Here is a 26682-nt window from a genome sequence, read left to right as displayed (position 1 = left end):
CAAATAACGAATGTTACATCTTGTGTCGAGAGTGGGTTACTGTAACTGCAAGGGAGATTATAATCATTTTCACCTAAGAAAACGAAGACACAGATTCTGTCATGTTATAGGAGGTATAGATTCACTAGAGTAGGAAATTTTGACCATTAGGTTGGTTTGTATGATATACAACCACTTATAATAAGTCGTAGACAACATATTACAAAAGGCAGAGAACTGCACATTTTACAGATGCAGAGAATCCGTCTCCGGGTAGGACCACCTGCCACTGTCGACATGTTTGAGAGGGCAGTGTAATTAATTAAAAGTTCACCAAACATCAGAAGGATAACAGTTACCGACGGTGTAACTGCCAAAAATTCTGAATTAACAAAAGAAAAGATGGGAGGCAAACCTAACAAGAAACAAAATTTTGATTCAAAGTCAAACATGTCATTTTATATAAATCCAGTGGTATAATCCATTGCAAAAGTGTATGTGAATTGCAAATTAACCAACCAGGATTACAATGCTCTCAATTCATGCTTCTTTAAAGAATAATCAAACTCTATTATACAAAGCCAAAAAGGTTTCCAGCCTTATGATGATGCTTGGAGTGGGAGATCATATGGATTTTCCATTACATGATCAAGAAAAATACAACAAACAAAACGGCATCACAGGGATTGAGAAATCGTGGAATCAAGATCGAAGTAGCTTCACGTATATCTCCTACCCCATTTTTGCATAGTATGTACTTCATAGATTGTCACATGCATGCAAGGCCACAACTCCAATATTGGTTAGTTTAAATACCATCTGCAACAGAGCCCACACAAACAAATAACTAAGACCAAGTTCAATTAATTATATATGTTAATAGAATACCAAAGCAGGGTGTGTCACAAATTAAGCCAGAATGAGATCCATAAATTTCTGAAGCCTGTATATGCCCATGTTTACAAAAATGGCATTTCCATGGGTAAGAAAGAATCCCCCTTTTTTCACATAAAAATATATAATAAGTTTTTTATGACTCACCTTCCGAAGGATCAACGTGTACAAAAAAACTGGCTGCGACTATGAGATAGCACAGAATAAGCATCAAGCCTTTAAAGTAGTTTGATGTCCCCTCCTACAAAGATAAAGGCAATGAATCTTATATGAAGCCAAGATGAAAAAAACAGCAACTAAGAAATGAGAAAGGTCTAGGATTATGAAATTACAAGACAAACAAGTAACACACAAACCTGCAACATAAATGCCACTACTAGCACTGTGATAAAGAGTGTAGCAGTCTCAAAGAGTTGAAAATTCAAGTCCATTGGCTTTCCCATGATCCACCCAACAACTACACAGAAGGGGATCTACAATTATCAAGAGCACAAAAATTATCAGTCTTTTCTATTTCCATTCTAAGAAAAAAAAAAACAAAACGGTTTCATCAATGTTGCAATCAACTCAAGAAAATCTATAACAAGCAAGTGCAATAGAGGTTGGTGATGGTTCAAAACATTCTATCATTAGCAATTCAATCCTTACCACGAACATGGATATTTGTGTAGATGATCCAATAGCAACTCCAAGTGTGATGTCCTGTGGAAAGATTAATTCAATCAATAAACTTAATGAAATCTCTAAAATGAGGTTTACAAATCTTCAAAATACTCACAAGCTTATCCTTCATGGCAAACATGATAGCACTTGCATGCTCTGCAGCATTTCCTACAATTGGGAGCAGAATGACACTGATAAATGCCACAGGCATGTTGAAAGAGTCAGATGCTCCCTGGAGAAACCATAAATATATTAAATTATCAAATAATATCACAAAATGGCCAAATTATCAATAAACCAAGAATCAGAAATGTGCTCCGTAGTCAAATACAGAAAATGAATTTTGGCATAGGACAAAGAGCTTGAGAACAAATTGATGTAGGACAACAAGTTCTGATGCCAAAATTTATGTTCAACACAAATGGAAGGTTGAACAAGCCACCTATACTTATTATGGGGTAGGGAAAATTAAAGGAAGAGAGGGTAGGCTAAAAGTTCAAATGAATGGAGTAAAGAATTAAATTGAAATGAAAAGTTCAATTTTGAAAAGTTGAATATTGAAAAGTTCTTGAAGGTTTCAATTGAAGTGGCTCTTTGAAATTAGGGAACAGGGACTTTGGTTGCAGAGTTCTAACATGGTCAGAATGGTGATCTCATCATTTAGAAGAAAATATCAAATTAAACTTTCATGAATGTGATGATTTTCTGGTCAAGTTGTGGCTGGGCTATCTTTAGGAGAGGAACTGGTTCTATCTCATAGTTACACAATATCTAGCAACTTGTACAAAGCTGCCACTAGCATCTCCTGGATTTCTTCTACCACTTGAGATGATTAAATTGGTGAGTTTGGAAGATGGAGCCACACCCATACGCTTGGGGTGATCTATCACAGCCTTCCTCCTAATAAGTGGAATAAAATTGGATTTCATAACTTAAAAATTTTGGCCAAGAGAAGGGTGATCTACCCACAGAATTGCTTGATGAGCTTTTGAAAGTTACAATATTTTGGACATAAATTGGAAAACCAAGTAGTTCCGATGCATTTCTTTGACAACAGACTCAACATGAAAAGGGTCATCAGTTTACAAAAACTGCATCCAGAGCACAGTGAGCCAGTATATCCAATAGACATTACCTGGATAGCATCAACAAGGTATCCGGACAAAATGGACACCCACACAGTTAAAACAGAAAGCCAGCCAATTGCTTCCCATTGAGTTATCTCAGGAGCCTCTTCTTCGTCAGAATCTTCATTCTTGTCTCCCTCCTGCAACAATTGCAAAAGAGAAGGACAATTAAGACAACTAAATGCAGTTTGGGTAAGACAATGTTGCCCAACTAATCAATCCATGAATTAATTTTATGTTTTTCGATGTATAGCAACACAACACTGAATCAAAGAACACAACTGTATAATGAACAAAATTTTGAAAATCAAAACAAATTAACTAAAGCACCTATGGAGCATCTAAGATGGTAAATATTTAAAATATGTATAAATCATCATTTTGAGTCAAATTTTAAAAAAAAAAAAAAAAAAAAAACCAAAAACCAAAAACTACACCAGAAGAAGTATAAACAATGCAGAATTTCAAATAGAAAAACAATGACATGCTAGATCCAGTAAAACAAATGGGCAAACTTAACTGACCTCTTCAATGGGACTATAAAGATTACGATGACTTCTAAGTTGAAAGAAAAGGTAGCTTGCATATGCCACTAGCATTACGCAGCTGCTAAATCTTGAAAGAGACAACTCTGACTTCCCAAAATGCACCTCTGAGTGTGTAAAATGAAGCACAGCAGGAAACATTATCCCCATTACAGCCATCAACAGCAAACCAGAATTCACGACAGCAGCTGACTGTTACAAAGGTAACCACATTTAGATGTTTGTTATTACATCAAGATGACATGAATGTCAAAGAGCCAATGGTACGGGAAATCTCCAGGAACAAATTCAATAAGATTATGAAGATCTACCTTGTTGAAAACCTGAACTTTCTTGTAATGAACGATCCCGCCAGTGAAGAAGGCACATCCGAGCACTAGGAGCATGTTTGACAAGATTGAGCCCAATAAAGATTGCTGAACAACCCTAATCATTCCATTCTTTAATGCATAAATTGATATAATCATTTCTGTTGCATTTCCAAATGTGGCGTTCAAAAGACCCCCAACTGCAATCCAACAAAATACATAAGGGTATAAGATATTGAATCAGCAATTATTCCCATTGCCTTCCTTTCTGCTATACTGTCTCATAATCTCAAACATTAGGTAGTTGTGCATCAGCCTTATCAGTAATCTCTATCCACATTCTAGCTTTTCTAGTCACTTAACACCAGACACAGTAAAGAATCTAATTGTACCTGTTGGTCCTGTGTAGAAAGCGAGCTGCCTGCACCAAAATAATTGGTAAACTCAAGAGTTAGCCTCAGACAAAGTTGTGACAATTTAATGCTATATCTAATTTCACAAACCGGTACTTACTCGGTGGCATATCCTAGACGCTCTGCCAAAGGTGTGATTCCCAATAAGCTGAAGAAGAAGACCCATCCCTAACGTATACAAAGTAACTGTCAATGAATTATAAAACAGGGGTGACGTCAATTCAAATTATTGAATCTTGAAGTAAGAATGCGTCTAAGAGAAACCATGTTTGAACATCTTTCCACATAAGATAAGGCTACATCAAAAGGTTATCATTTCCAGTTAAGACAATTTTTTCTTCTATACTTTCCTGCTTCCTAAATCCTACTGCATTCTTCCCCTAACTAAAACAAATGATCACAAAGATGATATAGAGATGCAATTCATACATGCTTTCCAGTAACATAATGTAGCAAAATCGCCAATGGACCAAAGGGTAGCAACATGTTGATCTTTGCTTTAATTAAGACAATATAAATACTCCTTGGAACTCTTGTCCGCATATGCCTTGAAATCCATGACTGTGCCACATCTGCCTTTGAACGCAAATGACACATCTCAAAATCCAAGGCCTCTACTTTACTGGTGGCTGCTGATGAGCTAAAAGGGATCTCCTCATCAGATTCTAGGTCTATCTTTTCATCTATGGATCCCATCTGCACGTACAAATTATCAACCAATTAAGGAGGGGACAACACAGAAATCCCATTACACCAAAACTGGACCCTATTCTCACAAAAATATAAGATTGTTTTACCCATTTGGCAAAGTAGCTCAGACAACCACAGCAATCACTCATATTAATACTTAAATCATTCAACCGTGGGCACTTATTGGAAAGTCAGAAAATAAATTTGCAAACACCAGTGATGTATGGCGACCCTATAAGAGAACATTTCTAATTAAAGGAACAAACTTTAATGGCTTTTAAGAGTTATGGGATGTAATATAGAGTAGCTAAAATGAGTGAATGCAAGCAAACCAGTTTCCTTCATTTCTTTCACATATAAAATATAGCTCAGTAATATTAGACACTGTTTGGAAGTTGAAATAAATAAAGTTCCTGTGCCATAAAATGCAAGCTAGCTACTTATAGATCAGCCAAAACATCCAATCACCAGCAACCGACTTCAAAAGAGCTCACTTTTAGTGACAAATACAACATTACCAAAACAGACACGGAGAATAGATCAATTCAATTCGATTCAATTCACAGATACTGAGAAAGACAAGGGAATTACCTCTGACCCAGAAAGCAAAATGGACTGGATTATGATCCCCTGGATCAACTTCTTCTCAGTCTCAGCCTCTTAGAGAGAGAGAGAGAGAGAGAGAGAGAGAGAGAGAGAGAGAGGAAACTAGAAAGTGGGTGAGCGTGGGGAGTGGAGCCCACCACCAGTTTGGGTCCTACTTGGCAACTTGGCCGCTTTGGTTGCTCTGATTTGAAGAGAGTTCAATACTTCAAATCAATAAAAATGTAAGAGAGAAGAAGAAGAAAGGGAGAGGAAGAGTGAGTCAAAGAGACGAGAGGGGATGGCGTTGGATGCCGGCACCCGGCAAAGAGTTTCAAGACAAACAATTTATGCAAACCACACCAGGAAAGTTCTGAGAAGTAGCCACTTCATGCTTCAGGCTCTCTTTGTTTAATTGTTTTTCCAATCTTTGAATTTTCTTTTGTGTCACACACTCCCACCAATAACTCATTCTTAGCTTGATTTAGATTCAAGCGTACTATAATATATGTGCATATGTTAATGCGTCTTACTGTGCCACATGTTGACCCAAAGTGGAAAACATAAAGAATGTACTCATTTTTATTTTGCTTATTTACACCATTGTCTTTGTAAAATACATTTTTTTTCACTTTGCTCCCTGAAACTTAAATCCTCTCAATTTACCACATGAACTTCACACAATTATTACAAAAGACCCTATGTTATCAACTTTGTCAATTTTTCCGTTAAAATAGTTGATATGGCAACTATATGGTATGAGTGAGACCCTTTTTTAGTAATGTAAGATCTATGTGGACAAAAAAATAATAAAAAATAATTTTTAAACTAAAAAATAATAAGATCCATGTCAATTTTTTATAATTTTTTTTGTCCACATGGATCTTACATAATTAGAAAAGGGTATCACCCATGCCATATAGGTGCTACGTCAACTTTTTTAACAGAAAAATTTACAAAGTTAACGGCATAGGGTCTTTTGCAATAACTGTGTGAAGTTCAGGTGGCAAACTGAGAGGATTTAAGTTTCAGGGGGCAAAATAAAAAAAGTGTATCTTACAAGGGGCAATGGTGTGAATAAGCCTTTTTATTTTATCTTGTTTATTTAACACTAAACTTTTGTCATTTATATTTAGAAAGATGCTATACAACTTAACTTTTTTTTTCTTTCCAATTCTCTTGTATAGTTGTATTGTATATGGAGATTATATAAACCTCACAAAATTGTGCATGAAGCAAAGCAAATATAAAAATGTATTCTCTCATATTACTCATAAGATCAAGCTTTTAAATGACCTTTGAACTTGGGGGTTTTGCTCATGAGCATTTTCGGGGTTATTTCTGGTAAGAAATTCATGGAATGCATCACTTTTGTTCCGAAATGATATTTCAAGAATTTCATGTCTATTTTCGTTTCAATGATTATAAAAAATTTATGAAATACAATGTTTTCATTTTTCATTCCAGTGTTTGGAAACATTAGACGAAAAATTTCTTCCAAGTATAAATATAAGATTGATATAATTTTATAAAGTTAAAAAAAAGGGCATGGAAATGGGAAATGGGAAATGGGAAATGGGAAATGGGAAACGGGAAACTCTTTCTTCTGAAATGCAAATCTCCATTTAGTAAATTTTGGTTACACATAAGAATGAGAAACCTACCATTCTAATTCATATTTGCACAAGAAATAATTACTCATTACTACATCTTTGCTATGGTTTTTAACTTCTAATACCATTATTGTTAATATATAACAATTAGGTTAATTTTATTAACAATCAGGTCACTTTGAGTTGGTATCATTATTGTACCCGCATGTACACTCTATTCAGACTATAGCTCACACAGACTTGCATTCACACACCCACACTCACATCCAAACTCAACCACAGCCACAGCCACACCCAAACTCATCCATCTTCTTCATTGATCTCCGACGAAGATGATTGAGCGCAAAGTTTAAGGTAGCTGGTTTTCCATACGGCTGTGGTTATAAGCTAGCTGGTTTTCCAATCCGAGAGAAAGAGAAGTCTGAGAAGTCGCGAAGAGAGAGAGAAGAGAGCTCGATCTGGACGACGTCGCAAGATCGAGAGCTCAGACTTCCTGATCAGCGAGTCGTGCCTCGGCGACAACCCCTACGTCGGCTTGACGCGCGCCGATTACGACAAGGAGTGCAAGATCTGCACGAGCCCCTTCACCGATTACGGCAAGGAGTGCAAGATCTGCACGAGCCCTTTCGCCGATTTATGTTTAGGTTCTTGATTTTTTTGTTTAGTTCAGTTTCTGAAACTGCAGTTTTCTGCAGTTTCTAGAACTGCATAAAAAATTGCAGTTTTACAGTGAACTTTCTGCAGTTTGTGAATTGAAACTGCAGAAACTGCAGTTTCTGGAACTGTAAGTGAACTGAAACTGCAGAAACTGCAATTTATTAGAGTTGAAACTGCAGTTTACTGGAGTTGTGGACTTGCAGTTGCAGTTTCAGAAACTGCAGTTTATTTGAGTTGCAACTGCAGTTTCATAAATTGCAAATGAACTGAAACTGCAGTTTATTTGAGTTGCAAGCTTGCAGTTGCAGTGTAAATGAAACTGCAGTTTATTGGAGCTGCAGGCTTGCAGTTGCAATTACTAACTACAAGTGAAACTGCAGTTTCTGAAACTGCAAAGTGAACTGAAAGCAGTTTGTGAACTGAAACTGCAGTTTTTTTGGAGTTGCAGAACGATGCTTGTGAGTGAAGATGAACAATTGTCGATTTGGTAAAGTTGAAGAAAGAGATCGATTTGGCAAAGAAAAGAAGAAGATCAGTTTTGGGCTGTTTGTGTAGTTGATTTTGTTGTGATGCGTTTCTTTTGGAAGGTGTCCGCATATTATTTTTTTGGCTGGTAGATAGTGTCCGCAAGTTAATAAAAATAGATTGAGTAGTTTTAGTTAATATTTTATTTTGTTAGTACCTTATAATTAATGGACTCTTTGCACAATTGCACTTATCAAACATGGCCATAGTCAAAGCATGTTGGCCATAGTCAAAGCATGTTGGCCGTAGTTCAAAATTAACTACTTAACTTAACAAATAAGTAGCCTAGGAGAGAGTGCATGGCAACCTACCAACTACCTTAATTGTTATATGACAATATATATATAGGGTGCGGTATGAGATTTTATATTTAGGCTTATTTATGGAATTTTAATATAGATCTACTCTATATTATATTTCAACGATTCAAATTTTTTATTATTTAATTAGATTATTTCTATAAAAAATTAAGCAAATTGGAAACCATTAAACTATCAAATTTTAATCAAATAAATAAACGAACAAAATATTTTCGATAAACAGTTAAAATGGTGATCATTTAATTAACGGTCAAATAGTTTCTGATTAACCTAATTTTTTGTAAGCACAATCTTTCACTTGAGACAAAAAAAATAGACAATTCGAATTATCAAAGTACAATATAGAGTAAGTTTCATGAAAAATTATACAAATAAGTCTAAATGTGAAATCTCAAACTTAAAACTCTATGTATATATATATATATATATATAAAGTTGGTAAAACACCACTCAATCAAACTCGGCCCACGTATTCGAATGGCATGGCTTGTATCATTCATTCAAGATTTTATATGAACCAACCCCTACATCATAAATTGATTGACTTGGAGTATATTGAAATAGAAAAGGCTAGATATCCCACATTTTTATACCATAATTTTATACCACCTTATATGCCAACTTACATGACATTTATACATTGGACACTAAAAAATAAAAAATAAAAACTCAAAAAAAAAAAAAAAACTCTGTGCAATAAAATAATGACACATGAGATGATATAAAAATGTGATATAAGAATGTAGTAAATATAACATTATTCATATTGAAATAGATGCTTTGCCTATAGTACGTCGTACGTGTGCGTTTATGTCTAGAACCACATCATGTAATTTTTCATTAATAGTTATTAAATTAAAAGCCTAAACGTCATAGTATGAGGATATGGACTCTACCCCACATTTGTGGTTGAAATCACTATAATGTTCTACTCTGACGAAAATTAACAAAAGAGGTAACTTTCTTACAGTATGATTTACACACACCTACAGGACTCAAAAAAAATCCCTCAAATCTTGTTCTTTATGAATTATGATCTAAACTTGGTCCCTTTCAATTTTGATGCTTGCTGAAGTGTGTGACAAATGGTGATACTATATATAAAGAAGACCAATAAACTTGCACAAAATTTGAGCTTTCCCATTTCGTTTTACTTCATTCTTCTATGACCTTTCCACCCATCTTGGGGTATATATTCTCCTTGGTTTTTTTTTGCTCCAACTTCATTATTCCATTGACTTCATTTTGTTGGCCAAGAAAATTCTGGGTATAAATCACAAAATGGCAGATTTTTTTCTTTTTCAGAAACCTTCAACTTGGCGATTTTGTTATTCGTTTTTAAATTGTTTTTCCAATAGCATTTGAACATAAGATCCCTACTCTTGCCTCATCCCTCCCACATATACAGTTTCACTTGTATTACTTGATGTGATCTCATAAAATTTCATTTTAACAGTTCTCATTAAGGACAAATGTAGAAGATCACTTTAGCATTATGATCTATGTTAAATTAAGGGTTAATTTTTTCTGTCACCCTAGCTAGTTGAAACTTGAAAGACTGAAACTGTGAAATCTATAACCATATCATAGGATACCCACAACAGAACAATACTTGGAAAAATTATAGGGTATAACCGATATACCGTCACGTGGTATAACCAATCCACGTGTAATGGTATTATTGGACGATGTGTTTATATTAGTAGGGTATAGTATTAATAACATCCACTCATATTATAACAAATAAACTGGTTATACCACGTGTCAATATAGCGGTTATACATAATAATTTCTCCAATATTTGGGTCATCCCACCCCCCTCAAATCATGATTTTGGTAATGTTGGCGCATAATCGGAACTGTTCAATTTTTAAATAACATATTAAAGATCATCTCTGCAAAAAAATCAAATCAATCGGAAATCGTTTGGTTATATAACTGTTGTTAATTAAATAGAAAAAATCAACAATTTTCAATTAAAGAATGATTTTTTTACCAAACTGTTGATTTTTTATATTTAATTGACAGTAGTTATATAACCAAACGATTTCCGATTGATTTGATTTTTTGTAGAGATGATCTTTAATATGTTATCTTAAAATTGAACGGTTTCGATTATGCACCGACATTGCCGAAATCATAATTTGGGGAGGTGGGGTGACCTTTAGGTACCCCAAAGGGTAACCCAAGTATTGTTCCCCACAATATGCTAGAATTAAGGGAAATCAACTAGTTAGGTAAATAAACTATCATAATGTGATAACCCATATGATTATATCATCCTGGCTACAAATCCTATGATATCTAGCTATTATATAGGGCATTGGCTATATAGGCTATAGGGACATCTGAAATTACATGTGATTGACAAATATTATATTTCGTTCTTGATGCAGCCTACAAATCCAAGTGTATCAATTAACCAGACTAGCTCATTAGGAAGGAGAAGGAGAAGGAGAAAAAAAAAGAAAAAAAAAAAAGGATAGCTGCTTCTATAAAGTTCAAGTTGAGATTGATTGATTAATTAATTTTTAATTTGTTCATGGTATCAAAGCCAATTGATTATAACAGGGATATAAAATCAAGGTTTTTGGCCTCTTTATCCATAGCCTCCACCAATCCACATTGGGGTTAAATACTTCTATCATCGGAGTTAAAAATATTCATTGCCTGTTTATAATTGTCATAATGTTTGAAATATGCTTTTATTGGTTTATACACACCGTTTTAGGTGCAAACGTTGTACGTTTGCACTTATTTCTAAGTACTCTAGTTTGTCGGTTTGTTGCATGTTCACATTTATTGCTCAGCACTTTAGTTTGTCTGTTTAGAATATACTTTTATTGGTTTATACATACCGTTTTAAGTGCAAACATCACACATTCGCACTTGTTTCTAAGCATTGTAGTTTGTCGCACGTTCGCATGTATTGTTGAGCACTTTAGTTTGTCTGTTTAGAATATACTTTTATTGGTTTATACATACCGTTTTAAGTGCAAACATCGTACATTTGCACTTGTTTCTAAGCATTGTAGTTTGTCGCACGTTCGCATGTATTGTTGAGCACTTTAGTTTGTCGATTTGGAATATGTTTTTATCGGTTTATACATACCGTTTTATGTGCAAACATCGCACGTTTGCACTTATTTCTAAGTATGTAGTTTGTTGCACGTTTGCATTTATTGTTGAGCACTTTAGTTTGTCGGTTTTGAATATGCTTTCATTGATTTATACGTACCATTTTAGGTGCAAACGTCGCATGTTCACACTTGTTTTTAAACACTTTAATTTGTCAATTTATCGCACGTTCACACTTATTTTTAAACACTTTAATTTGTCGATTTGTCACATGTTCACACTTATTGCTGAGTATTTTAATTTGTCGGTTTAAAATATGCTTTTATTAATTTATACATACCGTTTTAGGTGCAAACATCGCACGTTTATACTTATTTTTAAGTACTTTAGTTCGTACTTATTTTAAGTACTTTAGTTTTTCGCACGTCGCACTTATTACTAAACACTTTAGTTTGTCAGTTTATCGCACGATCGCACTTGTTGATGAGCACTTTAGTTTATCCGCTTTTATGTTAACTAAATCTTTCGTAGCTCATTTCAAGGGTAGGGTTGGGCATGCCAATTGCCAAGAATAGATGTGAATCAATCATCAAGTCATTACGTGAATTCTCTCTCTCTCTCAGTTTCTCTTTCTCACACACACGCACAAGCCATAGACAAACAAGTGTACGTAAAGGAAGGGATCCAAATAGCACAAACACATGCAGCTTTATCTTACCTTTTTCCCATGAAATATGCAGTGACATTAAAGAGGGAGATTCATGCACCACAATTCCAAGTTAAAATAACTTAAATGGCTTCAGCAATATCACAATGATCGAAAGGAAAAGAGAGCAGTGAATTTTAACCCAATAGGGAATATAAGCTTATGAAATGTCTGGCATAATACCATTGCATTTCTCATGCTTTTCCGATAGAGTTACAGAAAAGCGTCTCAAAAATTATTCTGGTGCAGGACAAACCCCACTTTAGTTATAGACTAGCCTGTCTATTTTTGCTTTGTAATAGGTAATCTCAAAGTAACAATTAGGTCCACAAACCTAGCTAGCATCATTAACTAATGGTACTGTAAGATTTGTGCTACATCAATTCTCTCACAGTCCCACATGCCAATTTGAGTACACTTTTACATCTTAGTTTCCAATTTTGAGTACACTTCTAAGACTAGAAGTACTACACCATAACCATTCTCACAATTCTAAATCCCAATTATATGACAGGTAAGCCAACACATGCTCATGGTTGGTGTCTACTCTTTAATTGCTGCTTTAAAACACCCTCAAAGTAGTAGTAAAATAAGAAGCTAGAGACTAATAGTAAGTACAAATTTTGGTAGCAATAGCAATTTCTTACATTTAATGCCCTTTATTATTATCATAACTATGTCCTTAATTCCATACAAAGAGAATCATCTAAATCTAGTTGTCTAAACGTTTGGCAACAAATTAGCAGCTTCTCATCTACAGAGAGATTATATCTACAAAAATCCTACCACTCTTGCTTGTTAATAAAAGAAGAAGCTTCAGAGTCTGCAATGGGAAAACTGATCATAGATAGTCTGCTTTGCTGCTTATGGTGATAAAATGCCAGTGTGCTACTTCATCAATCATATGAACACACACTCTCTCTCTCTCTCTCTCTCTCTCTCTCTCAATGTAGCCCAGCCATTACAATTTACACAGTTCCAGAGAGCGAGAGAGAGAGATAGGAAAAGCCATTTTTGATAAAAGCTCCAGACAGAGAGAGGAGGGAGAGACAAAAGCAAAACTTTTTTTTTTTTAACAAAGAATAGAATATCTGCAACTTTCCTTTTCCTGTGATCTCCATGATGATAGACAGAGAGATTCGTGCATTGATATTACAAAGGCAAATCTAATGCAGCAGATCTAATCCACCCAACTAAAACATCCACAATAAGCTCAGCAGCTCAAAGATTCACAATTGATTCTTCCCAGAAATACCAACCAAAACAATTTTAACCGAAAACGGCAAAGAAACTTGCAGTCAACAAAAAACCAACACCCAATGAGTCCCATAACATACCAATCAATCACATAATAGCTAAAATGAATTTAATTACTCAAAATTTGAAGAGCAGAGTGAGAGTCCCTGAAGCCAAATTTCCCTTTTCTGGAAACCATTCACATTATCAAGGACTGAATATGACAGATTGATTGAGTTGATCGAGTGATAGATTTGATTAACAAAAACTAAAAACAAAGGCACCCCAATTCCCCAATTCCTTCCTAAGATCAAATCCGACCCATCATCATTATCCAAAAAAACACAAAATCATATGATCAATATCATAATTTTTTCATCAAAAAGAGAAAAAAAAAAAAGAAGAAGAAAAAATTAACCAAAGTAAAGCAGAACCAACAGAAATAAAGAAAAGAGAAAGTAAGTACTAGCTTAGCTAAGAAGAAAGAGAGCGCGGCGGTGGTAGAAGCGAGTGAAGATTCTGAGGGACCTGGCTGTGTCCTCCGCCGTTGCCGGAGATAAACGGGTGGCTCAACAACTGCACCGCCGACAAGCGCTTGGAAGGCTCTCTCTGCAAACAGCAGGAGATGAAATGCCTGAACTCTCTGGAAGCAGTGGGCGGAGTTTCAGGAGGCTGAGACATACAAATAGCCCACATCAAGCTGGCCCAATCCCCGCCCCGAGCCACGGAAAACGGAAACCGACCCATGTAAAATTCCAAGATGCTGACCCCAAGGCTCCAGATATCGCCGGCGTAGCCGTCGTATTGGCCGTGGTTGAGATCCGTGTTGATTCTCTCAGGGCTCATGTAGGCTATGGTGCCGACGGAAGAGTTACAGTTGTCCATGGTCTGGGCCAGTATTCGGCTGACCCCGAAATCGGCAATCTTGACTTGATTCCTGGAGTTGATGAGGAGATTGGACGGCTTGATGTCGCGGTGGACGATCTTGCGGCGGTGGAGGTAGGCGAGGCCGGAGAGGATTTGGCGGGCCAGGTCGGAGAGGGACTTCTCGTTCGCGATGTGCTTGCCCTCCAGGGACCCACCGTCCATGAACTCCAGCAGCACCTCGATCTCGCCGTTGTGGTCGAACATGTCGTGGCACTTCACCACGTTCGGGTTGTCCACGTCACGGAGGATTTCGATCTCGCGGCAGATCTGACGGCGGACCGAGTCGTCGTGGTTGCCGTGGATCACTTTCAGCGCGTAGAGCCGCCCGCTCGGCCGGTGGATCACTTTGTACACAGTCCCGCCGGTCCCGCTGCCAATCCGGTTCGACCGGTCCAGCTCGTTGAAGTTGATCAGTTGCTGGTTGTGGTTCGAGGAGGAGGAGGACGGTTGGGCCGACCCTGGGCCTGGAGGTGGGAGAGGGAGTGGGACCGCCAGCGAGGCGTCGCGCTGAGGGAGCGGGAGGGTCAGGTCGTGACGACGTCGTCTTGGGTCGCGTCTGGCGGGCATGGGCCCTGCTGTGCCCGGCGGTGGTTGCATCGGTCTCATGGCTCTGAGTTTCGGGTCGGGTTTTCAGGAACCGGTTCTTTCTTTCTCGATTGAGATTCTCCTTTATATCGCACAGGATATACAGAGAGACAAATTTCTCTGGCTATTGCGAATGATGATCGTAACGATCATCACGAGTAGTCATCAAGTTTGTTTCGTTTCTTTGATTGATTGAGTGATTGATGGATGGATTGGATTGGATGTCGTTTTTTTCTTGTTCCTCCTCCGTTTCGATGAATTGGTGGAGACTGGAGACTTCTGCGAAAAGAGGAGGAAACAGCGAGAAAAAGAAAATGAGAGAAGCCCAAAAAAAAAAAAACAACGATTCCAGAGAGAGAGAGAGAAAAAAAATGGTGATGTGGATGATATGCGGAGGTAAATGTCAGATGGAGGGAGAGGGGAGGAGAGAGAGCGGTAGCAATCAAAAGAGGGAATCGAGATTTTAAAGGGTGGGGGAAGGAGCCGAAAGCGAGCCTCACGCTCCGTCCCAGAGAGTGTGGAGTAAGGACCAATCAGAATCCGTATTGTTCCCAGGTGGACCCCACGGTCTTGGCTTCCGTTCACGTAGGTGTGTGTGTTTTTTGGCGTGAAACGGTGCGTGCGCGTGACTCTCCCGACATCGGGTATCTCGTGGAAATTTTTAACAGATAAAATAAAATTCGGCGGGAATTATCGGGTGCGCTCCGTACCATTATTATCTCATGCGTTTCGATCTCTGTAATAAAGGAATGGGTACGTTTATTCCTAATTTGCCCTTCGTCATTGGACGCGTACAACCTGGAGTAGCGCAAGTTTGCTCCCGCCGGCGGTCAAGCAAAGGTGAACTGAGGCCTGGCCCTACCCAATATATAGGGCTGTTTCTCTTTTCCGATTACATGGGGTCCGGGCTACCACTACTACAATATCATTGGATTGAATGAATGAAGCAACTATCACACAGATTAATCACCATAGTATATCATCTTACTTATTGTAATCATGGATTATCAATAATGATTATTCAATAATTATTCTCTCACTATTTCATCATCATTGGGCTTGTATCTCAACCCAACCCAACCCAAATACAAGCTAGGTCCATTCAATAGTGGAAGTTAAGTGCTCAGTATGTGAATGAGAGTGGAGAGGTTAGAAGTGAGGTAATCTAATTACTTAAATCATTCTTAATTCTTAAATTTATTATTAAAATCATATTAAATAACAAGGGCATGGACCGCATGGTTGACATTTTTATATCAAGATTGACAACTATAATATGTGTACACACATAGCGTTCATGCATATTCACAGGTTTAATAGGCTTGCTTTTTCTGTACTGTAATTAATTAATTTCAAGCGCACATTCTATGAGGAGCTAGTAATGACTCAGAAGTCAAAACTGTTCCTTGGATGTGAAACGTGTGCAATGGTCAGTTTGACACATTAATATTGAAGCTGAAATAAATACCTCATAATAATAAATACTGATAGCAAGCAAATAGTATATATTAATTTTTTGCTTTCACACTAAGTCTACATGAGTACATTATTAGCTTATTTTCAATCGGTCTCTGTCTGGACCCTCCCAAGATGTATGCATTGCTTGGAAAAAATTAAGACACAGATAGGCCTTGACTTTGAGAAGTATCACAGGCCTTTGACAATTGCCATTCCAGCATAGTCTATTCCACAGCTTAGCTTAGCTTCAAATTAATGACACGTGTATAAATATAATATGTCGTTAAAATTCACGGTCTGATAAAAAATTAAAAATAACATGACTTTATAAGTTCCGTATATAACCAATAAAGCAGTGGACTTTTTCAGATTTCCTTTCTTCTCTCACTTTGAATCCTACTTTGCCTTTGAGTTCCATTAAGTCAGCCCCTCGTGCCCAGCCTCTACTATTTTGGGATGTTTCTTGGTAACTTGGTGGTTGCTTCATTGCATTGCAGTCTTCCAGAGATCAGAGATTTTTCATTTCCTAGCAGCTTCTTGCTAATTATCATAGAAGAGAACCCGTCAAGCAAGCCAAGCAGCCCTCCACCACAAACGAGCAGCCTCACCTTGTGCTTGTGGACTTGTAGCTGCCTACTTTGCTTAGTTTAAGCTTGTGATATCCAGATGGTCCACATTCCACAACATTCCAAATGCCATATATGCGTGCACAGAAACTTAGCTACTTTGCCCAACTACATGCATGATTAATGTATGGTTCACATGGGGTGATGGCTATTAATCTATTATCCTAATCCCTTTTATTAGAGGATAATCTGCATATCTAATTATCATGTTCTCTTTGTTCCCAAAGGACAAAGAAGATATGCATATACAAGTAAAGTAGGTTAAGTTGCAAATTTGCAATTGCATAGATAAGTCAACAAAAGGGTGGCAATTACTAAAACAGATATTGATACGTCTATTTATATGTGTGTACATGAAGGCAACTAGACTTTATTGGGGTTGGTCTATTTGTGGAAACAGGGGGCTGAGATTTTGACATTTTTGTACTCATCGAACATTAAGTTCCCCTCCAAAAGGGTGTCAGTTTCCCTCTAAGACAAATTAATGAAAGATGCAATCATGCTGGACATAAATAATTAAATATAATACAAACGTTGATGGTGAAGTTATCAAAAAGGACAACCCCCAAAAAAAAAAGTAGGAGTTGGCAAAAGTAACTTGAATTTACCCATTAGGTTAGCCAGTTCTCTTATAACCAATTATTTCTATTTTTAGTCACCAATTGATGTAATAATGATGTCAGTTTTTTAAATAATATAAATAAATGAAATTCAAAGTGAACTCATATATCAAAAATAATTAGCATTTACTGTAACAGTAAGATTAGTGATGAGCACATTTGGGTGGTGTAAAGGATAATGTCATATCACCTAGACACCTACCATTGGAAAAATTATAGGCCACATTAGCATTTAGAAAATGATATTTGAGTGCCAGAAGCTAACATTAGCATTTCGTCTTGGTATTGTTATATCACCTTCCATTTTCATTGTCTGGCACATCCTTACTGGCATCAACAACAAACATCCTCTGAATGCTGTGGCCAGCCAAATACAACCCTTTAACAAATTCATCAACTCAGGCAAAAAAAAAACTTTGAAAGTGGATATATATGCTATGTAAATCACTTTAATAGTCGGACTACATTATAATAAAGATGCATCTGTGGACACTTAGATAAATTCCATCACTTGTACAGATATTTTCTGCATACTATAAGATGCACCTGTGGACTGGAATATGCTGGTATCTGTATTTCCTTTGGTTACACTTGCACCAAATTGTGTTTCCCAGTTTCCAACCCACACATAAAAACAAAACCAAAATAAATTAATAAAGTAATGAATGATTCAGCACTCGTTCGGCAAAGAAGATTCCCACTTGGACTTGTGTGGTTTACAAATTTGATTGAAGGGACAGCTGAATAAAATTTTGGAATCAAATATCAAAGTTTGATTGCAACATGCTCAGTCGGCAGCACAGCATACAGTCTAAATGTGAATGTTATAATAAAAAATCGTCATATTAACAGACACTCCAAAAGGGTAAGCATTATTTTAACTGTAATACCAGCTAAAGGGGTCTTTCAACTGTAATTCATCATAGGCTTTCAGTTTTTATGCCATATCTGTACAATCAAAATGGACCACTCCACTATAATTCATTACAAGATTTCAGTTTATTGTATGTGTGAGTATTGAAGTATGTATATACGAGTATTCTACATAACTCTGCAACAGTTCTGAGCAGATTTCATATCCACTCTCTCTCAGGTGCCAACATAAGGTCCATTGGAAGAGACAGGGGGGCCGTATGAGTATCTCCATTCTCCGCAAGCTAAGCATCTATCTATCCCAACTCTGTTCTCTAGGGTACAAAATTTGCACGACCAAACCTTAAAATTTGCTTTATCTTTTAAGGTCCCGCAGGCTGCACATGTCAATGCCAGTGGCTGCAATAACATCAAAATGTTAAAATGCACATCCATTATTGCACATGTACAGACAGAAAGAGAGAGATGCATATTCAACAGATAGGAGGGATGCTAAGATGAGTTAAACAAAAATACACAAGCAAACCAAATCTCACCAAGCTTATCTAGTACATCCTAACATCAAACCCTAGGACAGTACAAGGTTGGGGAATAAAGTATGTTTGTAGGATTAGGGACTCTTATATCCTTTGGTCAATGACAATAGAACTCTTTGTTGTTCTGCTGTATTATAACAGCAGTGTACTGTCCTCCCCCCCTCCCAAAACACCAACAGCGAAATTAAATTTCAACTATTTAACTGCAGTCAGCTTGAGAAGCAACTGCAAGTTTTGCACTGAAAAACCTTCCCTGTCAAAGACATAAATTTTCAAGCATGAAAGCAAATGAGTAATTTATGGAATACAGTGTGACATGCTAACATTAATACAATACAAGTGATATATTAAGTATGTGTGTGTGTGTGTCTGTAAAGAACTAATCAAGCTCCAACAAGAATGACAATAATAATAACAACTACAGCAATAAATCGTTTTTGTACTCACAGTTTTGAAAAAATTATATGTATAACTTTACCTCGTTTAATAAAGTGCACATATTGCATTGCCACTTTCCTTGATCATCTATATTTTCCTGACCCGGCTTTGGTTCAATAGAAGTTTGGGTAGATATGCCACCAGTAAATGTGAAAGATTTTGGCCTTTGAGAAGTCCCAGCATTCCCCTGTACTTCAGTGTCACCTTCCAAAGACTTGGATCCACACCATAAATCATCGTGTAGTCTCCTTTCTGCAGCCATAGCAGAAGCTTGTATTGGGCTCAAAGAAGCCTTAATATTGGTATCACCACCTAAACGCTTAGGACCTGATGGCAATAGAACTCCACGCCGTGCTCTGTTTTCAGCAGCAGCCAAGGCTGTCTGGCGCATAGATGATGGAGGGGGTTGACGGGAGAAACCACCCAAACGTCTCCCCGGAAGATCAAATCCTTGCCCAGTGCCAGTAATCCCTTTAGCCATCAGTTCATCACATTCCTGAAGAAAACCATGGGAACTGAATAAAGTGACAGACAATCATTTATAAAGAATGAATTTACAAAAAGTTAAAAAAAACAACAGAAAATACCAGCTAAAGTAAATGCAATTTGATTATGAGAAGACTTCATTTTATTATTCAGAGCAACAGGAAAAATAAACTAGACAAGAGCATAAAAAGCCTCCAATTAATTGTACTGTGAATATAACTTTTTCATCTATGGGCGAAATCTACAGCACATCATCACCCAAATAATTGAAAGGCTTTACTTGAGCCTTTTAGAACTTAGAATAAAGTAAATTGGAATAAGTAATTCGAAAAGACCCAAAAATTATATTTAATAGGAGATACTGCACATAATAGAAGAGAATGGAAGACGAGAATTCATGTGGCCAACCCCACGCGATGGGGTCAGTGGCAAGGATGGTGATTATGAATAAACTAAATTGGAACTTATGAATGACCCAAAGTACTCACTAAGTGAAGCCAAATTAAACTGAATGTTTAAAGAAAGAGGAAATTCGAGGGGGGGGGGGGGGGGGGGGACAAATATTTGGTGATCTTATTTATAAGCTGTTTAAACAACTTCTTAACCTTTTAAAGCTTAAATTTATAGACCATCTATGAAAAATTTATGCATGATGCTCTAGAAATATGGACTGTAAGAAAACCGAGTGCCATATATGATATAAGCATGAAGATAAGATAATTACCCTTCTGATCTCATCCAAAAGGTTGTAAAAGTCAGCATTGTGAGGACCATATTCATTGTGGCAGAGCTCGTGCAGCATTGTATCAAGGATCTGTTCATATGGGTAGAAATCCCATTCGTTGTTTGGCCTCCGCAGTCTGAGCTTAACTTCTGCACCGCCTCCAATATTTAGCCCCTGAAGAGATGGGTTGGCAGGACTGCATTCCAAAGTTGCAGATGACAACCAGAAACATACAATAACTCACAAAAAACTAAGGGAAGAGCAGAAAGAAAATATACACTACCAGAATTCAGAAAGGATTTGGACTTTCCATTTACGTTTGCGCATTATGGGTTGCACTTGTTTTGCTACCTTTTCAAGAATTTTTCTTGCATCCTCTTCTCCAATTTTCTTGAGTGGTTTGATCTCCCAAACCTTGTTAAGATCATTAAGATCCATATGGACTCAAAGTAACAATCTTTACACTCTGGATAGTAACAAAAAAAAAAAAACAACTACTTAGTGTGCTCTTTGAAATAAAAATTAAACAGTATATGTTCATTAACAATGAAATAGAGAAACAACAAGAAGAAAGCTTCTTCCTTTTTATCATCACAACCCAAAACATATATTACACTGCTAATTAACAGGAAAGAGCAAATGATTCTTGCTTAATACAATTTCAACAACTCAGAAACTTGCCAGGATATATGGACTCAAATAGCTAATTACACTGATAATTAATCTGCCTTGGTTATACCTCACAAAGCCCTGATAATTAATCTCCAAAAATTCACTCTTTTGCAAGTCGGATTAATCAGCTAAATTTTGCAGATAAAATGCCATATACAGTTCTCTACAAAAATTTTAAATTTTGGGTATTTATAGTCTATTCCCAATTTCCAAACTTACAAAGAGAGAAAGAGAGTGACCTGAGGTTCTCGTGCTCGTTGTTCAGCTGACGCTGGTAGGCCTTTGACAGCCAATCAACGAACGACGGTAATAACCAGGAGAACCTGAAAGTGGAAGGAATTCTTGCTTTCGCAGCAAGAAGGCCAGAACCGACGTCGTAGCAATAAGGTTATGAGTCTTATGACCCTAAACGATGTCGTGGCAATGAGGTTATGGACCTAAACGAGGTCGTAGCAATGAGGTAGTCCACTGACTCCACACCCAAGGCGAATTTACGTTCCTACCCCTCCATTCCATGACAAGTCTCGGTCCATATAAATTCAACAGTAGATGATTGGCTTAAGCAGATGAGCGACACGGACTCTGGCCACAGACGATTCTTTCTCTTTGGCGCTCTAAATAACGATCTTCCAACTGAATCTTTAACCAAAAAGACACTATCTTCCTCTCTACTACTTGTAAAGAGCCTCTTTCTCTCTCTCTCTCTCCAAGAAAATTCTCTCTCCTCCAAGAAACGCCGAGAAACCTCAACAATGGCGGTACCCATTTGGCGATGTCTACAGAACTTTGCGCTCTTGATGTTCTTCAATGCCATCGTTGCTTATGCCAGGCCACACCGGCCTCGTCAAGGTAAACTCCTTTTTCCTTCAAATCGTACCAACTTCTTCTTTGTTTGTGGTTCAATTCGCTGTTTGTTTTATGAGAAATTGTGGGTAGAGTCTAGAGAAGAAAATCGTGGTTGAAATGCTGACAAGATTTCATTTTTTTGTCTGCTTTTTTTCTTGGAATCCAAACTGAGGATATGTTCTGCTCTAGTGATTCTAACCCATATATGAATTTTCCTTTCTTTCCCTCTCATATATGGGATTGCCTTTTTTGTGTTTTTCAAACCCATTCTCAATTTTTGGGTTTCTCTGTTTGGATTGTTTTTCAAACCCTTTCTGTTTTCTGATTCTTACCCATATATGAATTTACTTCTCTTTCCCTCTGGTGTTATGGGATTGTCTTTTTGTATTTCTTCAACCCATTCTCAATTGGTTTCTCTGTTTGGTAGCTAAGAAGTGCAAAGAAAATGAAACTCTCTGCTTGACCGAGCCCAATCCAACCAGTTGCTTAACTTACAGTAATCTATCTTTGGCAAAAAACCAACATAGACATTAAGAAATTTCCTTTTCTGTCCGTTTATTTTTGCTTCAAGTTTCTTGATAACCAAACGGAGGCTAATTCTTCTCAGTTTCTTTATGACTTTATAGAGCCAAGTTACCGTAATTTTGATTTCCGAGGCACATACTGTATTTTTTTGTTCCATCTATGTTTGCTTAATTGCCCCTTTGTAACAAGACAGAGGCTAATTCTTCTCTGTCTTTCACAGAGCCAAGTTACCTCAAGTTTGTTATCAATGCCACAGAATTCCCATCCGAAGACTACTATGACTACATAATCATTGGAGGTGGCACTGCTGGGTGCCCCTTGGCTGCGACACTATCATCTAGATTTCGAGTGCTTCTTCTTGAACGAGGGGGTGTTGCTTTTGGCAATCGAAATGTGATGACCCAAGAAGGTTTCTTGGCCACACTCATGGATGTCAACTCCTTTGACTCACCTACACAAGCCTTCACATCTGAAGATGGTGTCCCAAATGTCCGAGGACGCATTCTTGGAGGCAGCAGTGCCATAAATGCAGGTTTCTATAGTCGTGCAGATCAAGAATTTTACAATAAGTCCGGTATGAAGTGGGATCTTCGAATGGTGAATGAGTCCTATGACTGGGTTGAAAGGGCAATCGTGTTTAGGCCAGAGCTGAGGACTTGGCAATCAGCAGTTCGAGATGGGTTATTGGAAGCAGGTGTTGATCCCTATAATGGGTTTAGTTTTGATCATGTAGTGGGGACCAAGATAGGTGGTTCAACATTTGATACTTTGGGAAGGAGACATAGTGCTGCTGATCTTCTCAAGTATGCAAACCCATTGAATATTAAGGTTGTTGTGCATGCCAATGTGGAAAGGATTCTATTGGCTTCATCTACTTCATCTTCAGTGTCAAGGCAGTCTGCATTTGGGGTTGTTTTTCGTGACCGAATGGGGAAGTACCACCACGCAGTGTTACGTGAACATGGTGAAGTGATTCTCTCTGCTGGTGCCATTGGAAGTCCCCAGCTACTTCTGCTGAGTGGCATTGGCCCGCGGCCTTATCTTTCATCTTGGGGGATTCCAGTGGCTCATCACCTTCCCTATGTTGGGCAGTACCTCTACGATAATCCACGAAATGGCATCTCAATTGTGCCACCAATTCCACTGGAGCACTCACTGATACAAGTGGTTGGCATTACTGAATCAGGGGCATACATTGAAGCAGCCTCCAATGTTATCCCTTTTGCATCCCCTGCACGCTCTGTGTTCATTAGGACACCATCTGCACCTCTGTATCTCACTGTGGCCACCCTCATGGAGAAGATTGTTGGGCCACTCTCAGTTGGTTCTCTGAGGCTGGCTTCAACAGATGTCAAGGTGAATCCTATTGTTCGATTCAATTACTTCAACAACCCAGTGGATGTCCAAAAGTGTGTAAATGGGACTCGCAAGATTGGTGATATGCTCAGGACCCGGTCTATGGAGGATTTCAAGTTCCAGGGCTGGTTTGGGAGTAGAGATTTTAGGTTTGTTGGACCTGCATTGCCTGTTGACCAATCTAACTATGAGCTAATGGCAGATTTCTGCCGCCGCACTGTTAGCACCATATGGCACTACCATGGGGGCTGCATTGTGGGGAAGGTGGTTGATGGTGATTTCCGGGTCCTTGGTATTGATGCACTCCGAGTCGTTGATGGTTCAACTTTTGGTATCTCACCAGGGACAAATCCTCAGGCTACTCTTATGATGCTTGGGAGGTAAGTGTCTTCAAATCATGTTTACAGTCATTGTACAAGAAAATTTTTATTGAAAACTGACTATTTTGTTTGGTTAATTTGGGCAGATTCGTTGGGCAGAAGTTAACGAAAGAGAGAACGGGATATAAAATGATCAATTGATCATCTAGAATCTGTTGACCTGAAAGGAACTGTGGCATACTCAGTGCTGTTGGTTGGCTTTACTTTGTTTAGTTCTTCTGTAATTTCCTGTAGATGCAGTGTAGATGGTGCTGTCAGGAGAGTTAGTCTGTTGATTCATTCTTTCATAATGACAGAAATTATGATAAGTACATGTTGCCAGAAAAGATTAATAGTGGCATGTCTCAGCAGCTCTGAACTGAATAAAACTGAATGAACAAATTGTATAGTTTCTGTTCCAAGAAAATTTTACTTAGCATATAGCATGAGCAATTGAGCAGTATTTGACCTTTCTGTCTTCCGGACATTTACTAGACATTTACTTGAATTGTAGAAATTACAATCTCTGTAAATTGCTATACTGTTTGGCTTATGCAGGCAGTTTCTTGAGCCCCTTAACACATCAGGTAATAAGTTTGTGCTCTTTTTTTATGAACACTGCAAGTGAAAGGTAGTGCTGTGTTAAGAAGTTAAAATTATTCAAACCATGCTAAAACTATTTTATTACAGCTTTCTCAGTTGCTTGGATGACAAAATGAATAGAAGAAAAATGTCAGTCATTCGTGGGTTTATGGTGTTGGTGCTATGTTTCATAAGATCATGCAGTACATGATATGCATTAAGTTGGACAGTGAGAAAATAGTCCTTATCAACAACAGTTCTAAACAGCAATTAATGTAAATTTTGGTAAAATTTGTCAGAGTTATGTGTATGCATAGCAGTATCATCATTCACCAAATTACCCATATTTAGGTCTTGGAAAATAAATTAAGGATAAGAAAATGAAGTGAGTCTGAGATAATGAGCAACTGAGTAACTCCTATAACAGCTCACTGAAAGCCCAATGGGCATGCAGTACTTGCTTTGAGCTGAGCTCCCATAAGATTGAGATTAACAAAGGCAATGAAGATCTTGCTTCTGCTTTGTTACTCTTGACCTTCATGAGAGGGCATTAAAAGATGAAGGCTATATGGAACACAAAACCATAACAGCTCACTGCAAATTCCCTAATATTATTTTGCTTATATCTGTTAATTTTTGTATACATTGCCTAAACTAATGTACAAGTGTTGACACAAATCTGTAATTCCATGTTCATCATATTCATCTGTAAATACAAAAATTGATAGCCCTTTTGGTTTTGGGAAAGCCACCCATTACAACCAAATTCAAAGTTTTGCAGTCTTCAGCTAAGTGTTTATAACTCTATATATAATCTCATAAAAATACTTTTGTGAAAGACATAACAGGAAATTAAGGGAACCACTTCACCACCTCATACTAGTAAACTAGTAGTAGTATCGAGTCCATGCTTTATCCAAAATACAAACAGGGTCGGCCCAGCCCATTCATAATGCTGAGCTGGGTCGGTCCATAGTCTGAAAAAGAAATGAAGTAAGTTCAAGCCGGCCCATTATACAAACTTACTTCCCTGTGGTAACGTAAATGTATTTGGCCAAGTTCATGGACAGATTCAACTAAATGCAAGCCCTGCTGATTGTCTAGCTCTCATTAATCATTATGTAATTTATGTTCCAAGACTAGGCATCTAGCTCCAGTACGGAGGATGCTCCTTTATAAATTAAAAAAGGCATTTGCTCAGGAATAAAGAAGAGAGATTCAGAAAATAAGATTATTAATAATAATCAATTAAAAATTATAATGTCATAAGGTGGACATATTTTAACTATCACTTTGTGAGTTTTTTTTTTTTTTGGGGTTGGCACTTTGCGAATACTAAATGCTAGCACGATAAAAAGGCAAGGAATTTTGACCAAAGTTTCTTAGAGCTTTCTAAAAAAATAATTGATGCCAACCCCAATGTACACTTTTTTTTCTGTTTTTTTTTGGCTGGGGTCCTGGGGATGTACTTTTTTATCTTAGTTATAGTTAATTTGGATGATGGGATCTCATTCCACATGTACTTTTTTATTTCAGTCATTTTCTAATGTAACTATATTTTTGGATCGCAGATTCCTACCAATATTTTTCTAATATATATAGATTAATAATAGAAAAAAATTACAACCATGTCATTAATGAATCTAGATAAATATATAGTTGGGAGTCTTTAACATTTTTTTTTTTTTTTCAAAAAGAGCATGCATGATTATTGAGCATGAGAAAAGGTAGGA

At 37.3% G+C, this 26682-nt stretch overlaps 4 protein-coding genes across 7 annotated transcripts; 1 reads left to right on the top strand and 3 right to left on the bottom strand.

Annotated features, from left to right (window-relative positions):
- Window positions 1-398: 398 nt before the first annotated feature.
- Window positions 399-5646, bottom strand: LOC147287734 (vacuolar cation/proton exchanger 2-like). 3 transcript variants are annotated; one of them, XM_086239649.1, is made up of 12 exons: window positions 5211-5646; window positions 4359-4625; window positions 4030-4097; window positions 3909-3937; window positions 3520-3716; window positions 3188-3400; window positions 2672-2803; window positions 1652-1768; window positions 1522-1575; window positions 1230-1346; window positions 1021-1114; window positions 399-798 (listed from the first exon to the last, which is right to left on the bottom strand). In XM_086239649.1, the coding sequence occupies exons 2-12, from the start codon at window positions 4623-4625 to the stop codon at window positions 788-790; spliced, it is 1299 nt and encodes a 432-aa protein (XP_086095775.1). In that variant the 5' UTR covers window positions 5211-5646; the 3' UTR covers window positions 399-787. The 3 variants fall into 3 exon arrangements, with proteins under 3 accessions (XP_086095775.1, XP_086095773.1, XP_086095774.1); XM_086239647.1 differs by lacking the exon at window positions 5211-5646 and adding an exon at window positions 4727-4746; XM_086239648.1 differs by lacking the exons at window positions 399-798; window positions 5211-5646 and adding an exon at window positions 4727-4747 and having other exon boundaries at window positions 1010-1114.
- A 7858-nt stretch (window positions 5647-13504) lies between these two features.
- Window positions 13505-15223, bottom strand: LOC147287733 (mitogen-activated protein kinase kinase 4-like). The gene has a single exon (XM_086239880.1). It carries the CDS (start codon window positions 14867-14869, stop codon window positions 13811-13813), a length of 1059 nt encoding a protein of 352 aa, XP_086096006.1. The 5' UTR covers window positions 14870-15223; the 3' UTR covers window positions 13505-13810.
- A 3195-nt stretch (window positions 15224-18418) lies between these two features.
- Window positions 18419-21661, bottom strand: LOC147287732 (DNA-dependent metalloprotease WSS1-like). Of its 2 annotated transcripts, none has more exons than XM_086241779.1 (5): window positions 21521-21661; window positions 20893-21075; window positions 20610-20805; window positions 19440-19895; window positions 18419-18824 (listed from the first exon to the last, which is right to left on the bottom strand). In XM_086241779.1, exons 2-5 carry the CDS (start codon window positions 21045-21047, stop codon window positions 18642-18644), a joined length of 990 nt encoding a protein of 329 aa, XP_086097905.1. In that variant the 5' UTR covers window positions 21048-21075; window positions 21521-21661; the 3' UTR covers window positions 18419-18641. The 2 variants fall into 2 exon arrangements, with proteins under 2 accessions (XP_086097905.1, XP_086097906.1); XM_086241780.1 differs by having other exon boundaries at window positions 21501-21611.
- A 372-nt stretch (window positions 21662-22033) lies between these two features.
- LOC147287731 (Glucose-methanol-choline (GMC) oxidoreductase family protein) lies at window positions 22034-24701 on the top strand. The gene is made up of 3 exons (XM_086242174.1): window positions 22034-22130; window positions 22873-24388; window positions 24475-24701. The coding sequence occupies exons 1-3, from the start codon at window positions 22034-22036 to the stop codon at window positions 24527-24529; spliced, it is 1668 nt and encodes a 555-aa protein (XP_086098300.1). The 3' UTR covers window positions 24530-24701.
- The last annotated feature ends 1981 nt before the right edge of the window (window positions 24702-26682 follow it).

The sequence above is a fragment of the Dryas octopetala genome, chromosome 4 (assembly GCF_963921425.1).
Source record: "Dryas octopetala chromosome 4, drDryOcto1.1, whole genome shotgun sequence".
NCBI lineage: Eukaryota > Viridiplantae > Streptophyta > Magnoliopsida > Rosales > Rosaceae > Dryas > Dryas octopetala.
This window is presented reverse-complemented; position numbering and strand designations above follow the sequence as displayed.

What these genes read in the sequence shown, in the direction of transcription:
- LOC147287732 (XM_086241779.1), bottom strand. Translation starts at nt 21,047, where the DNA reads ATGGATCTTAATGATCTTAACAAGGTTTGGGAGATCAAACCACTCAAG. An exon ending in TTTTGGATGAGATCAGAAGG is followed by an intron (nt 19,896 to 20,609) that starts GTAATTATCTTA and finishes GGTTTTCTTCAG; the next exon opens with GAATGTGATGAACTGATGGC. An exon ending in TGTGCACTTTATTAAACGAG is followed by an intron (nt 18,825 to 19,439) that starts GTAAAGTTATAC and finishes ATGTTATTGCAG; the next exon opens with CCACTGGCATTGACATGTGC.
- LOC147287731 (XM_086242174.1), top strand. Translation starts at nt 22,034, where the DNA reads ATGGCGGTACCCATTTGGCGATGTCTACAGAACTTTGCGCTCTTGATG. An exon ending in GCCACACCGGCCTCGTCAAG is followed by an intron (nt 22,131 to 22,872) that starts GTAAACTCCTTT and finishes TGTCTTTCACAG; the next exon opens with AGCCAAGTTACCTCAAGTTT. An exon ending in ACTCTTATGATGCTTGGGAG is followed by an intron (nt 24,389 to 24,474) that starts GTAAGTGTCTTC and finishes TAATTTGGGCAG; the next exon opens with ATTCGTTGGGCAGAAGTTAA.
- LOC147287733 (XM_086239880.1), bottom strand. Translation starts at nt 14,869, where the DNA reads ATGAGACCGATGCAACCACCGCCGGGCACAGCAGGGCCCATGCCCGCC.
- LOC147287734 (XM_086239649.1), bottom strand. Translation starts at nt 4,625, where the DNA reads ATGGGATCCATAGATGAAAAGATAGACCTAGAATCTGATGAGGAGATC. An exon ending in AAGTTCAGGTTTTCAACAAG is followed by an intron (nt 3,401 to 3,519) that starts GTAGATCTTCAT and finishes CCTTTGTAACAG; the next exon opens with TCAGCTGCTGTCGTGAATTC. An exon ending in TAGTGGCATTTATGTTGCAG is followed by an intron (nt 1,115 to 1,229) that starts GTTTGTGTGTTA and finishes TTATCTTTGTAG; the next exon opens with GAGGGGACATCAAACTACTT.